The sequence below is a fragment of the Lates calcarifer genome, linkage group LG7_1, assembly GCF_001640805.2.
Source record: "Lates calcarifer isolate ASB-BC8 linkage group LG7_1, TLL_Latcal_v3, whole genome shotgun sequence".
In the NCBI taxonomy this organism is placed as follows: Eukaryota; Metazoa; Chordata; class Actinopteri; family Centropomidae; genus Lates; species Lates calcarifer.
In genome coordinates, this window is record NC_066839.1 from 2,956,911 (window position 1) to 2,970,875 (window position 13,965).

A 13,965-nucleotide genomic window follows, 5' to 3' on the forward strand; every position below is an offset into this window, starting at 1 on the left:
GGTCCTTTAATGTTGTCTGAGAAGAATCTGGAGTCATATCTCAGCTGCAGTGAGAGGTCGTGTATCCACCAGGAACTCTTCTGAATGAAGTCTGAGCGACTGCAGTTCTGTGCATTTTCTTGTCATTTTGGATTCATTCATATGTTGTTTAGACGAATGTCAGAGCCCAGTGCAAACAGAGCTGTCCAACCCAACAGAGGGAAGAGGAGAGAGAACAGGAAGTGGAGAGCTGAGCAGAGATGAGTCTGAAGTATGGTCTGAGGTTCAGTGTTGTGATCTGTGTGTGTGAGCTTGTTTTACTATACTTACGGGGTCCAAAAACCAGAAGCCCACCATTGTGGGATCCGGCGTCTTCGTGGGGACCACAATGCTGGACCCCACAGCTTTAAAGGGCTGTTTGAAGGTTAAAAGTTAGGTTTAGGTTAGGGTTGGGTAAGGCATTCAGTTGCGATGGTTAAGGTGAAGGACAATGGATGAAGTCAATGAGGGGTCCCCACAAAGATAGGTGTACAAAGATGTGAGTGTGTGTGTCTCTGTATGTTTGTTTCTGTTCAAAAGTGGATAAAGGTCGTGCACCATCAAACAAATCGTCTGTAGAGCTTGACATTTTATGAGAATATCATGGCTGATGAGTTTCAGTCTTAGGTCTTCATCAGATCATGAACAGTATGAACAGAAAGGTGTTATCAAGACAATGACCTGATTGAACACAGGTGAGCAGCAGACTGCTCCCAAAAGGCCTGTGTCCTCCCAAACAGCCACAAGGGCCGAGTAAAAGAACAAGAACTCTGACAAAGTACAATCTAGTCTAGAGAACAGAAACACAACAACACAAACACTGCATCATACATCAAGATCCAAACACTGTCATGAGAAAGGTTTGAAACTAAAGCTCTCATTAAGGCCTGTGGGCTCCACAGTATTGAGCCTGTCAATCCAAAACATCACTTCCTCTGATGAGGTCGACTTTTTCAAGGCCAGTGAAACAAAGAGGATGGAGGCCATGTTTAGTCTATGTAATGCTTGTCCATTACATTGTCCAAATTTGACCAAACTCCTCCTTCAGTTCAACAAGAGACACTTCAGATCAAAATGTCAGGTGACGTCTAAAATGAGGTGTCAGAGTTAAACTCCTCTTGCCACCAAAACCACAATCAACTTCCTTTCCACTGTGGTGCGTCAGCTCACTTTCTTAACAGGTTTGACTTCTTGTCTTGACTGAGGGAAAGAAGCATGTAAAGGATGTTAGTTAAGATAAATATTTGCAGTGATGCAGCTGTTCTTTAGTGTTTCAGAAAAGTAAAGGTGTTCATTTTTGAAGCCAATGTGAGTTAAAGAACATCTCGTCTTAAATCACAGCAGATATAAGAAAAACATCAACTGCTGCAGGAAAAGACATTTTTCCTCATCACCTCCAAAGACGGCTTGTTTACATTAGACACATCCCAACACAGTAATCTAAACAGAGTTTATGTTCTTGATCAATGAAAAGGTCTAAGTTCTCATGGAACTTTCTACTTTTTCAGGTTTCCATCCCACATTTTGCAACAGGGAATCAAAATAATCAGATATTTTAAAGAGAAACTCAGATTTCTCATTCAAAAATATCCAAAAATCACCACATTTCCCTTCCAGCAGCAGGCAGGAGTCAACAGCACATGAACACACCATCTGTTGGTGCCGGATCTGACCTTTACCTGACTGCTGATGAAAATTGTCAACATTTTTAAAGATGGAATTTAGTTCCAAAAATACATAATTAAACCGACCACTCACAATGTACAACGGAGAATCTTTGTATGTGCTTAGATGTCAGCCTCTGAACGAGTGCTCCAACACAGCATCTGTTTCCATGTTAATATTACTGCGTCACACATCACAAATGATGCAAAAAAAATAGATAAACTAATCAGTAAATGCATAAAAACATAACACAAAGTTTCTGACATCAGTTTAACAAAAATACATCACATACTCATTATACTGTATTACACAGGAAGAGACGTGAATGTTGGGCAGAGTTACCTTCTATATTGTGCTACTAGTGAACTCACTACGCCCCCTCCTGGATAAAAAAGCTTCTTACAGCAGTAAATCTAAGACACTGAAACACAGTATAATTTTAACAGAGAAACATGAATGTAATACTACAACATAGTAGTATAAACTCACCAACTCACAGAGGGTCGTAGGATCTGGTGTCTTCCCTCTCACTTAGACCAACATCTAAAAGTAACCTAACAGAATTAAAGATCAACCAGATCCATCAGAAAACAACCAACATGAAACCAGACACAAACACAAACTGCTGCTGCAGTGACCAGCAGGAGAAAGAGCCAAACTCCCTGCTCCCTCTTTATAGATTCAGTCTCAATCAGACCAGATTAAATACACCTGAGGTAAAAGGACCTCATGAGTCAAGATCATTTGTCACATCATAGCCAGCAGGGGGCGTAGATGTTGCACTGATGCATCAACATGTGGCTCAGTGGTACCCAACCTATGGATTAGGTCCATTCCACGGGCCACAAGATGAATCAGAGGGGTCCTGAAATGATTAAAGTTTTTTTTGTCTTTGGACTTTTCTCCAATCTTTGTACTTTTGTGAGTAAATCTAGCTGTCAGATAAATATAATCTTCCTTCCTTCATACTGTTTTTTCCTTTTGGTGATGTGCAGTTCTACATTGTCAGGTAATATTGTCACATTTTTTAGTTACTGCTGAAGACAGGACCAGATAGAAACATGAGAAACTGAGTTAAAACAACAAAAGATTCATGGTTAATTTGAGGATATGTCTGCAAAATGTCTTTGCTGACTTTGAAGAGTTCATTACACTTACTTGTGAACTGAAGCACTGATATCTCAAACAAAAATATAAAATTCATCTGAATGCAGCCATTATTATTCTGTCTCTCTCCCTTCTCTATCTCTTGATTATATGCAGTATTTCTTGTGACTAGTAAGGCATGACTTCCTCATAGCAACTTCACACCAGTTTTTTTCCCTCCTGTCAGGTGTTGAATTGATGAAGCTGGAGCCTATATTCATTTAATTTCTCTGTTGTTTTTCTTTTGTTTGTCATTTTGTCAAAATTCTGTGATTCTGTGAAACTGAAATGAGCACATATGATGGAAAAGTGCTGGGAAATAAACTTGGGGGAAAAAGCAGAGGGGATTTTAAAAAATACAGCAACAGCAACAACTGTGGTTCATTGTGGACATAAAGGACACGAGCCACTGATGATGTGCAGAGAATCTGCTGCTCTGACCAGACTGACGACCAAACTCCTCCTTCAGTCAGAGTTCAACAAGAGAAACTTCAGGTCAAAATCAGCTGCTACATAGAGTAAACTGCCCTTCTATTAGACAATCTATTAATAACACCCCTGCTACTGCAAGACACTGCACCATGAAAACCAACAAGTTCACACTCTGTCGGTCTCATGGTCTATTTGTGCCATCTTAAACCACATGAAAAGAGGAAGAGGACTGCAGAAGCTAAAAGTATGAAGATTGTTAAGATAAATATCTGCATTAATGCAGCTCTTCTTTTCTTTCCACAGTGTTTATCAGAAACAGACAGGATTCATGGTGTTTGACAGCTCACATGAACAGACAGGTGAAGAGTCAAACTCCTCGTCCTCCAGAATCTGACTCTTGATGTTCATGGTGCAACATGGTGATACTGTAGCAGCTGGACAGATCACAGATAAGATGATATGTTACTGACCTGAGACCTGTTGGTTCCTCATTGTGTCTCTGAGGTCATGTGTTTTCTGAGAACTGAGGCGGAGGTGTTTTGATCAGAATGTGGGTACAACAGTAGCAGAGATCTGGAGGTTTTACCCTCTAATGACCAAATACAGAAACACAAAGTGGTTCACACACTGATGAGTGTCTGAACTGTCTTTAATTTCCTGGAGGTGGAGCATCAAGTTCCCACACTCCCACTTTGAACACATGTAGCAGCAGCTCTGTTCATGTTGATTAGAAAAGGTTTGTTATGAGGAGCTATATGCAAAATTATCTACTACAGTTTCATTCATATGTTGTTTAGATGAATGTCAGAGCCCAGTGCAAACAGAGCTGTCCAACCCAACAGAGGGAAGAGGAGAGAGAACAGGAAGTGGAGAGCTGAGCAGAGACGAACCTGTAGTGTGGTCTGAGGTTCAGTGTGATGATCGGTGTGTGTGTGTGTGTGTGTGTGTGTGTGTGTGTGTGTGTAAGCTTGTTTTATTTTATTCATGAAGTCAGAAAACCAGGAGCCCATAGAGTTCAGGTTAGAGTAAAGTTTAGATTAGAGTGAAGGGCTGTGGAGTGCATTTATCAGTTATTAGCAATTAATTGTACCTTTTATATTGTGCTGCTAGTTAACTTACTACGCCCCCTCCTGGATGAAAAGCTTTTTACAGCTGTAAATCCCAGAAGCTGAGATAAGGTGTAATTGTAACAGAGAAACATTAATGTAACACTACAACAGTGATCATTTTTCATTCTTATTCTTTATTTATTTGACTTAAGCTCAGTCAAAATCAGTTATAAACTCTGTCAATACACACAGTGAAATACTCACATGGAAATCCAGTATTCATGTTAAATGATGTTTTCATTAGGCCCTGCAGTGGGTATCAGGCTGAGCCATCATACTGTAAATCTACTGGACCCTCTGACTCATACAAGCAAAGAACAAATACTCAGCCAAGCCTCCTCAGCTACCTCACCTTAGCAAGCAACAAAGCATCTGTGGAGCATCACCAGCTAACACCCTCAGCTAACAAAATGCTCGCTAACAACATCTTGTGCTAACTAGAATGCTGCTAGCACCGGCAGCATGCGGCCTAAAGGTGTGCTCAGACAGGTGAAGCCTTGCATGTGGCAGCTCAGCCTCTGTCTGATTTCAGAGCTCATCAGAAGCTCTGGTTCTTGGTTATTTCCCTCCAGTCTCTTAAATCTGACTCTTGCGGACACACGTCTAACCTTGTCTTGCCATTGAATTTGTATGTAGTCGTGCTGCCTCTGGAATTTGCTTCATGTTTTGTCTTTGCACACACCATAAACCACCAAACTCATCAACCAAGCCAAACTACCTCTCCATGAGATGATAATGATATTAGCTATGTCTTATTATTGTACTCTTATATGTTTGGATTGTTGATGGTGGCGTGGATCCTGCTGAGGCCAGTGGAGGCTCCAGCAGAGGAGGAGAGAAGTTTTACAGTGCTGTAGGTCACTGTATTATCTTCATCATCATTACCCTGAAGTTGGGAAACAAAAGGGAAACACTATTAAACACAAATTAAACAGAAATACATGTAGTAGAGAGACCCAGCAATTCCCACCATGAGAAACACACTGGCATGGAAAAACCTCAGAAACCTCGAGCAGAACCAGACTCTGTCACATCCTGAATATGCTGCCGTGTAACAAGTAAAGTTTTCTACATCGTTCAGTGGAACTCTCAGGCAGAACTGAATAACTACTAAAAATAGATGTTGCACCTCAGAATAGATTAGAGATAGCATGTGCTGTTCTGCACAGTCGCTCTGGTCTTCATCTCCACCCGTCTGTAAACCACTTCCTCTATCGACTCTAAAGTCACAACAGTTGTGGAGCTGAACCTCCTGATGCCCCTGTCGCTGCTTCTGAACATTGCTCCCCCACTAACACTGTGGTAAAACATTAGCTTCTTGCTACACACACATCTCTCTCTCCAGACTAACTTGCTGTTCAGGTGCACCCTAAGGTGTTTGTACGATTTGACGTGTCGTAAGAAAGTCAGTACCATCTCATCTTTTCTGTTTTCCTTCTCTGAAAAGTGTTGTTATTCACTATCAGGATACTTACCTGGGCTTGATTGTTGGCCTTCTTGATGTAAGTGACAGAGGCGTAGGAAACACCATCTTCAGGATCAGCCTACACAGTGAAGGAGACATAATGACTGCTCAGTAACAGTGAAATGCTGAGACAGACCACAGTCACTGCACGTCTCATTTCAGACAACAAATATACAGTAAATAACAATGAGTTATAGTGGGCGTGGTGATCTCACCATGTCCTGGCTGGTTTCAGGAGCAGACTGAGTCCCTGCAGGGTTTAATCTCAGCCCCTGGAGAAGAAAAAGAAAACAAGAAACAGTGTAGTTAATGTGTGACACTGTCTCTGTGAAGGCCGTTTAGTTTTTAATAACACAACATCAGAGAGGAGCTGATTCAACTCTGTCAATCATTTCATTCTGTATTTTAAAACTCACAGCGCTGTGATCCATCTGTGATTGGTCCCCTGAAAAGACAAAAGAGTCGACTTTAGCTTCCACAGTGAAAACAAACCATATAGTTTTATAAAAGCTTCATCTCACCTTTAGCTTGTATCCACATGATGAGTGCTGCAGCAGTTATCAAGAGCACTACTAAAATCACGGCTAAAATGACGCTCAACCACCACCAGTCTGAAAAGAGAATAAGAGTTGTTTGCCAGTATGTTTAGAGATGGTCAGTCTGTCTGTCCTCCACTTTAGCCCAGACTAAAATATCTCGACTATTTGATGCATGTCCGTGACATTTTGCCAGTGCTACTTGTCTGCATGTTTCTGTTCACTGTGAATGTAGTTGTGTGGTTTGTGAGCAGTAGCTGATGTTGTGGATGGAGAAGTGAACGACAAGGTTTAAGACTCAGTCATGTGTGAACACACTGACTGACACACACAGCCAAGAGAAAGTGAGAGAGCTTTCACTGAGTTTCACTGACTTACTGGAAACAATCCAATAATCATTTTCATGATCTCTTTCCTTTTTTATACTGAGACAATGGCCAGCTTTGTTTTCCATAAAGTAAGTTAGAAACAATAACTTTTTCTCTCAATCTTTTGCTATGAAAAACCAAAAACATTTTAAAAGTTCCATCGATTTTAAGCTTTTTGTTGTGGTCACACCTCATTTTGTGGTGTTTTGAATCAAATAACACCACCCAACCAACTGTTCAGTCAAACAACACCTCATATTTACCATTATCTGTTACTAAATTAAAAAGAATGATACAAATCTAAAACATCTAATTTATCAAATAAATTAAATTTGCATGTATCGTTACTCATCTTCAACAGCTTTTCATATTCTCACCTGCATTCTCACCAGAGGACTGAGGTCTGAAGGTAAAGAGTTGCTCTTTATCAGCAAAAATATCTCTTACTTTACACTTCAATAACTCAGACTTTGATGTGTTAATAAAATGAGAAATCAGAAAAGTCACTGTGGCGTAGCAGCCAGACTGTGATGAATTCAGGTCAGTGTTGGAATACGCATCCAGGGACAGCCACTCTACTGTGTATCTGCATGCTTCATGTGTCCTCACAGAGCAGTTTAATGTCACCTGATCTCTGTCCTCATGTTCAGTCACTGGTGAAGATGGAGATATTGTGAGAGAAAGACAACAAGAGTAAAATGAACTTCATCACTGTAATCAGAATTATTGTAATGTTTCAGTATTTTGTTCTAACAAGACAGTTTGAGCTGAAAACATTATGATGGAAATACTCACTGGTAACAACAGACAGATGAACCACAGACCGACTATTTTTGTCTTGACCTTGTTGTTTAGTCCTGCAGCCGTACAGACCAGCATCCTCATCTGTGACCTTCTTTATCACCAGAGAACAGTTCTCTGTGACACTCAGTCTGTCTGATTTAGATTTGGCTTCTTCATGAATCTTCCCAAGTTCAAACAGAGTTACTGTTGCTTTGTTGTTTCTTGAATCAGTGAAGTTCCAGGTAGTTCTGTCACATTTAGGCCAATCACTTTTCACAGTTCCACAAGACAAAGTGACTTCATCTCCAAGTCTGACAGATAAGTAGGAAGTTATCGGAGTAGCTGCTGCTATTGAGAAGATGGAGGAGAAATGTGAAAAATAAATTAAGATCAATTTATACTTAGTGTAAAGATCATTTTAGGTGCAAATGTGTCTCATCATTCATTCCAAGAGTCTGTTAAAGTTATCGTGTTTGAGCAATATTCTTGGCTGTCTTAATTACCGTCAGTGAGAGTCAGTGAATAACCTTCATTTTGGAAATAAAAACACTTAATGATATTGATAAGCTTTTGTTTTTACACAAAGCTGTTCTAATATTGCATGTATCCTTACCTGTAGACTGAACCATCACGATCAGGAATAAAGACATATAATCCATCAGAGCCATTGTGCTTCAGCCTCTCAGCTGTCAGAGTCTGATCTGATACTTTATCGCTGTGCAAAGGGGCGTAACTCCTGTGCTTAATTAAGAGGCACTTCCTGAGCATTATTTATTTTTATCTCTGTTTTGTTGACTTTGCAGAAGTGACACCTATCATCTTTTCATCTCTAAAACTGTTTCTGCATTTAAAACTGGGTTTCTGAACAGTGTAACGCTGTATAAGAAAATCATATTAAGTCTCTTCATGCTCACATTGTGTCCTGTCCCATGATGCATTTGTGACGATGTCGTGTTTTACACTATATACAGTTTATGACTTCACATCATGAAAAGAAGAAGACATTGAATGTGTGAAGATTGTGATCTTTAAATAAACATCTGCATTAATGCAGCTCCTGATTCATGATGTTTGACAGCTCACAAACTCTACCATAGCAGCTGGGAGAGAACACATACGATGATAATTTACTGGTCTGAGACCTGTTGGTTCCTCATTGCATCTCTGAAGTCTTTTTTTTTAAATCTCTTGAGCACTGAAGCGGAAGTTTTGGTGAGAGCAGCAGAAGTTCTCTAATGATGAGCAGATAAAAATTAGAAACACTTGAGACTTACAGGAACACAGACTCTGCACATTATTAAAGGGAAATAAACAAATGATCACTCAAAACCAAAGAGTTGCTCATTTGAGTTCTGCTTTCGGAGGACCGTGGCAGGTTTAAGGTCCTGCACGCTGCAGAAAAGGTCTTTATTCTAAAATAATGCACATAAAAGAACATTTTAACACAGATTAAGCACATGCTGAAAACTTGCAGGGCGCCACTACAGTAAATACATTTTATTTATTTAACACAGCTACGACAGCAGACATCTTCCCCTCAACATCATCCTCACTATTCTCCTCCTTCACCTTGGAACCTCTCTCCACAGCTGCATCTGTGCTGCCCTCTCCTGGCTGAAGTCATATCTCACAGGCAGACCTCAGTTCACGAGCATCAACACCTGCACCTCCTCAACTCCCCCCTCTCTGTCACTGAAATTAAACTATGGATGCAAGCCAGACATCTCAAACTAAACTGTGAAAGGTCTGATATGATCAGCAGAAGTACCAAAACTCTCCCCAAAACCTTGCTGAATCTTTCCTTCCCTGCAGCTCCACCCTGTCTCCCTCCAAAATAAACTCCAATAAACTCTTTTCCAAAGACACCACCACTATCTCTCTGTCCCACAGTTGCAGTTGGATCTCCATAAAACCACTCCCTACCTCCCAACCTACCTCACTTCCCCATAACACCGCCCCTGTCTGGAACTCTCTCACCAAACACATCAAAGCCTGCACTTATCTTCCTATGTTCAAGAAGCTGCTTAAAGTCAATGCTGCTGAGCATATAAACATAACTTCTGCACTTTATATATATATCCTCAAAAATTAAATCTGGATTCAACAGCAGTGAGTTCTTTACTCTGCTGTGTTGATGCTGAAGCTGTTGATCTGTGGAATCTGATATAAAGTGAAGGGTCTCCAACGTTTTCATAGTTCACCGTAAAATCACGTTCACCTCCTTCATTATCCATCTGTGGAAAAACAGCACAACACTGTGGGGTTAACATGGAACAAATAAATGCTGAATTGGAATTCATAGCAGTTTGTACATTTTATTGATGTACCAAAAAAGTGCCCCAAAGTCCCAGGTTTTTCCCCCCGAGCTGAACGCCTGAACGCACCATCAGTTGCTGTCTGATCTGATCTTTACCTGACTGGCTGCTGGACCAGAAGGCGTCACTGCTCGGCTTCTTACTGAGTTTAAAACCTGCACAAACACAAACAGAGAGACATTAACAGTCCTGCATTAAACCAACATCAACATTAACCAGCAGCATTTAAAATCATCATTGGTTTTCCACTCACAGTGTTGTCATCAGGTGGTCTCTGGTTCCCTGGAAAAGAAATCACAGAGGAACATTTCACTTGTAAACTCACAGTTTGTGTCAGTCAGTCTGAACAAATGTTGCTGTGAATTTTCTCACCTCGAGCTCTGATCAGAAGAACAGTAATCACAGTGATTAGGAGGAGTTCAGCCACACGCATCAGCAACATGATGGAGTTCAGAGCTGAACAACCTGAACAAGTTGTATGAGCTGTGACACATTCAGAAATGCCAATGTCAGTGAGTCAGGAAATTTTGTACAGACCACAGCCACAGCTGTGTTATTTCATTACAATCTTAATTTTGAAATGCTTATTAAGGAACAATCATCATTTCTTAGCTGAGGAAGGAACCAGAATCCATCTTTCATTTCCACATATTTGGATCATACAAATCATCCAGAATGCAGCAGCCAGATCTCGAACAAAACACCAAAAGGAGATTCTACTAAAGTCTTGACATTGGCTGCCTGCTTTTAAATTTTACCCACTACCTGCTCAGCATCTAAAGCATTTCACGGTCTGGTTCCAGACCATATACAGTACCTGAGTCACTCCCTCCTTATCAACCTGACTACCTCTTCATTCTATAAACTGACTGTTGTCTAACCCCACCCAAACCCGAGTCCAAACTGATGAAACTGGTGTTCAACTCCGCCCAAATTCAACAGTGGTGGGTGGGATTTAACACTGAACCCCGTCCCACTCTGCAGACTGCATATAGTTGGTTTAACTTCACCCAGGGCACTGTAAACATGCATCTATACTTATAACTAAATCTGCAGTATTTGTGTATAAATTGCCCAATGATCCAGAGTCAAACACCTCTGAACCAGCAAAGAGGAGCGCGTTACTTCCTCCTGGTTGCTTTCCAACAGCTACAAAATAAATGTTATCCTCCACTACATCTGAGTGACGCTGTAAACCATTGCTTTTGTTTAACTGATGTGTTTCTGAAACCTTGCCTGTCATAATTATGTGACTTACTTTGAAGGCTGTTTCAAGCGGAGGTTAGGTTACTGAGAACGCCCTCAGAACGCCCCTTCACTGTTCTTATTGCTTTATTCTCAACCCTTAGATTTGTTTTAAGTTGAATACATATGAGTGACTTACCTTTTTCCAAACCTTCCTGTGTTGGTGCTGATGGTGATGTTGTTGCAATCTCGCCTGACAAACAAGAAAAACATAAACCAGCAAACTGTGAATGAGCTCAGCTGTTTTTCAGAAACAGATCAATCAAATAATCAGATGTAATTTATTGGTTATATGAGGATGAACCATATTCTGACCTGGTCTCTCACCTGAGGACTGAGGGCTGAAGGTGAACACCTGCACTTTCCCAGTGTCAATATTTGTCACTTTACACTGTAAAAACTCATACGTGTTTGACGTGTAGAAAAAATCTGAAATGGAAAAGGAAACAGTGGCCGAGCATCCAGACTGTGATCTTGTCATGTGTTGGGCATCTTCCACATGCAGCCATTCCACTGTGTGTTTACATACGAAAGGAAATAACACGTGGCAACCGAAGGTCATCTTATCACCGTCCTCATGTTCAGTCACTGGTGAAGATGGAGATATTGTGAGAGAAAGACAACAAGAGTAAAATGAACTTCATCACTGTAATCAGAATTATTGTAATGTTTCAGTATTTTGTTCTAACAAGACAGTTTGAGCTGAAAACATTATGATGGAAATACTCACTGGAAACAACAGACAGAACAATCAGAGTGTCTGGACCTTGTTGTTTCCTGATTTAAACTGTCTGCAGGTGTAACGACCAACATCCTCAACTGTGACCTTCTTTATAACCAGAGAACAGTTCTCTGTGACACTCAGTCTGTCTGATTTAGATTTGGCTGCTCTGTGAATCTTCCCAAGTTCAAACAGATGTACTGTTGATCTGTTTCTTGAACCACTGAAGATCCAGGTAGTTCTGTCACATTGATCCTGATCATCTCTCACATTTTCACAGGACAAAGTGACTTCATCTCCAACTCTGACAGTGAGGACTGAAGGGTTTTGTCCATTTGCTGCTGTTGACAAAGAGAGAAATATGAAAAATGAATTGAAATAAAATCTGACTTAATGTGACAGTAATTTTAGATCCAATAGAAATTTACAAATGTGTCTCGTCCTTGGTTTCAAAGAGTCCATTAAACTCACTCACAGTCTAGACTGTCTGATTAAACAAGACAATCCATAATAAAGTACCATGAGTAATATTAATGCAGTTGTGTGATGTTGATTTAATGTGTGTTCCATGTGTCCTTACCTGTAAACTGAAGCACCAGGATCAGAAATAAAGACATTTGAATCCATGTGAATTCAGCCATCATGTTTCTCTGTCTCTCTCCTACTTTGTCAGTCTCTTGTTCTCAGACTCTCAACTGTCAAAGTCTGTGAGGTGGTTTATTCTTAAAGATGAATTCAGCCTCTACTTCCTGTGATGAGTGACGTGTCACTTCCTCATGGTGACTTCAGTCTGTGTTTGCTGTTTTTGTCAGGTATTAGCTTGTCATCTCTTGTACATATTAAAATGTGTTTATGTTCGGTGCATTTCACTGACCATCTTATCTACAGTGATTTACAGTGAGGACAACAGTAGATCATCAGTAGATCAACCCAAGCGCCTGGACCTTGTTGTCGTCCTGATCTGTCAAACTGTCTGCAGGTGTAACGACCAACATCCTCAACTGTGACCTTCTTTATAACCAGAGAACAGTTCTCTGTGAGACTCAGTCTGTCTGATTTAGATTTGGAAAGCCTGTTTCCATCAATCTGCCCAAAACTAACCAGCTCTGTCTCTGCTTGCGTTAATAAATATCTAACTACCCAGCAAGTGCTGTCACATTTATTCTGATCTTCTTTTGCATTTACACAAGGCAAAGTGAATTCATCTCCAACTCTGACGATGGGAGAGGAAAGCACGTACCGTGCAGTTCCTGCTGCAAAGGAAATGAAAGACATATTATGTAAATGAATTAACTTAAAAATGCTGCTGAGTGAAGATTAAATGTCCTCTGTTGCAACAACATTAAATATTTTCTCACCTGTTAAATTAAAATTAAGCAGAACCTGAAATAATGAAATGATCCATCTGGACCCAGACATTCTGCTCTGTCTCTGTCAGTGTCTAATGAATTAATGCCTCACAGATAGAAATAGAAAAAGTGTTCTTGTTGTGGTGAGATAAGCACGTTACTTCCTCCTGGTTGCTTAATTTTATATTTCTGTCACTGAGAGAAAAGACACCTTTTCTTGTGAAGGTTTGACCGCACCTACGGAGACAAATCGAAAACAACAACATGTCATGACCACAATGACTGACTGATAGGAAGCTTTATCAACATAAGATGATTGTGTCAGTGGTTACTGAGCTGTCAGTTCCTTATTCTGTAGAAAGTTGCACAGAAAGGTGTTGCTCAGTTACACACCTGTCACTTCCCCTTTATATTCCCTCTGCAAAAATAAGACTGAAATCACTATCAGGCACTTACAGTTTCCATCCTATAAAGCACTTTGGATTGCTTTTATATGAACTTAAACTAGATGAGAACACCCAGGACTCAGACTTTAATCCTCATTTTCAGCACTTGTGACTCGGACTTGAGCATTGACTGCATCTGGACTCAGAAGTTGGAGATAAAGATTTCAGACTTTGTTTGTTTGTTCTTTTGTAATACACCATAATAATTATATACATATTATATATAGCTATGTTAATACCATAAAATTATTCAATTCGTGCAAAGGCAGTCATGTGTTCAGCCAAGACGTAGATTCACATGAATACTGTGACAAACAACCAAGATGACTCAGACTCACTGAATGGAACCTGTGTAAACCTTTCTAAA

General features: G+C 40.3%; 1 protein-coding gene across 6 annotated transcripts in view; it reads right to left on the reverse strand.

Moving 5' to 3' along the window:
* Positions 1-13,923, reverse strand: part of LOC108887450 (uncharacterized) — a 32,992-nt gene extending 19,069 nt beyond the window's left edge. Inside the window, exons 1-9 of one of the 6 annotated variants that reach the window (XM_051071683.1) lie at positions 12,384-12,805; positions 11,909-12,144; positions 7,535-7,631; positions 7,117-7,392; positions 6,357-6,446; positions 6,252-6,280; positions 6,051-6,107; positions 5,846-5,914; positions 4,485-5,262 (exon numbers count right to left, since the gene is read on the reverse strand). In XM_051071683.1, the coding sequence (XP_050927640.1) occupies positions 5,137-5,262; positions 5,846-5,914; positions 6,051-6,107; positions 6,252-6,280; positions 6,357-6,446; positions 7,117-7,392; positions 7,535-7,631; positions 11,909-12,144; positions 12,384-12,447 (1,044 nt within the window). In that variant the 5' untranslated portion in view covers positions 12,448-12,805 and the 3' untranslated portion in view covers positions 4,485-5,136. Of the gene's footprint in view, positions 1-4,484; positions 5,263-5,845; positions 5,915-6,050; positions 6,108-6,251; positions 6,281-6,356; positions 6,447-7,116; positions 7,393-7,534; positions 7,871-8,135; positions 8,248-8,858; positions 9,757-9,935; positions 9,993-10,090; positions 10,120-10,209; positions 10,321-11,221; positions 11,276-11,397; positions 11,671-11,812; positions 11,849-11,908; positions 12,145-12,383; positions 13,057-13,161 lie in introns of those variants that run through there. The other 5 variants (XM_051071682.1, XM_051071681.1, XM_018682889.2 and 2 more) reach the window with 5 other exon arrangements.
* Between the last annotated feature and the right edge of the window lie 42 nt (positions 13,924-13,965).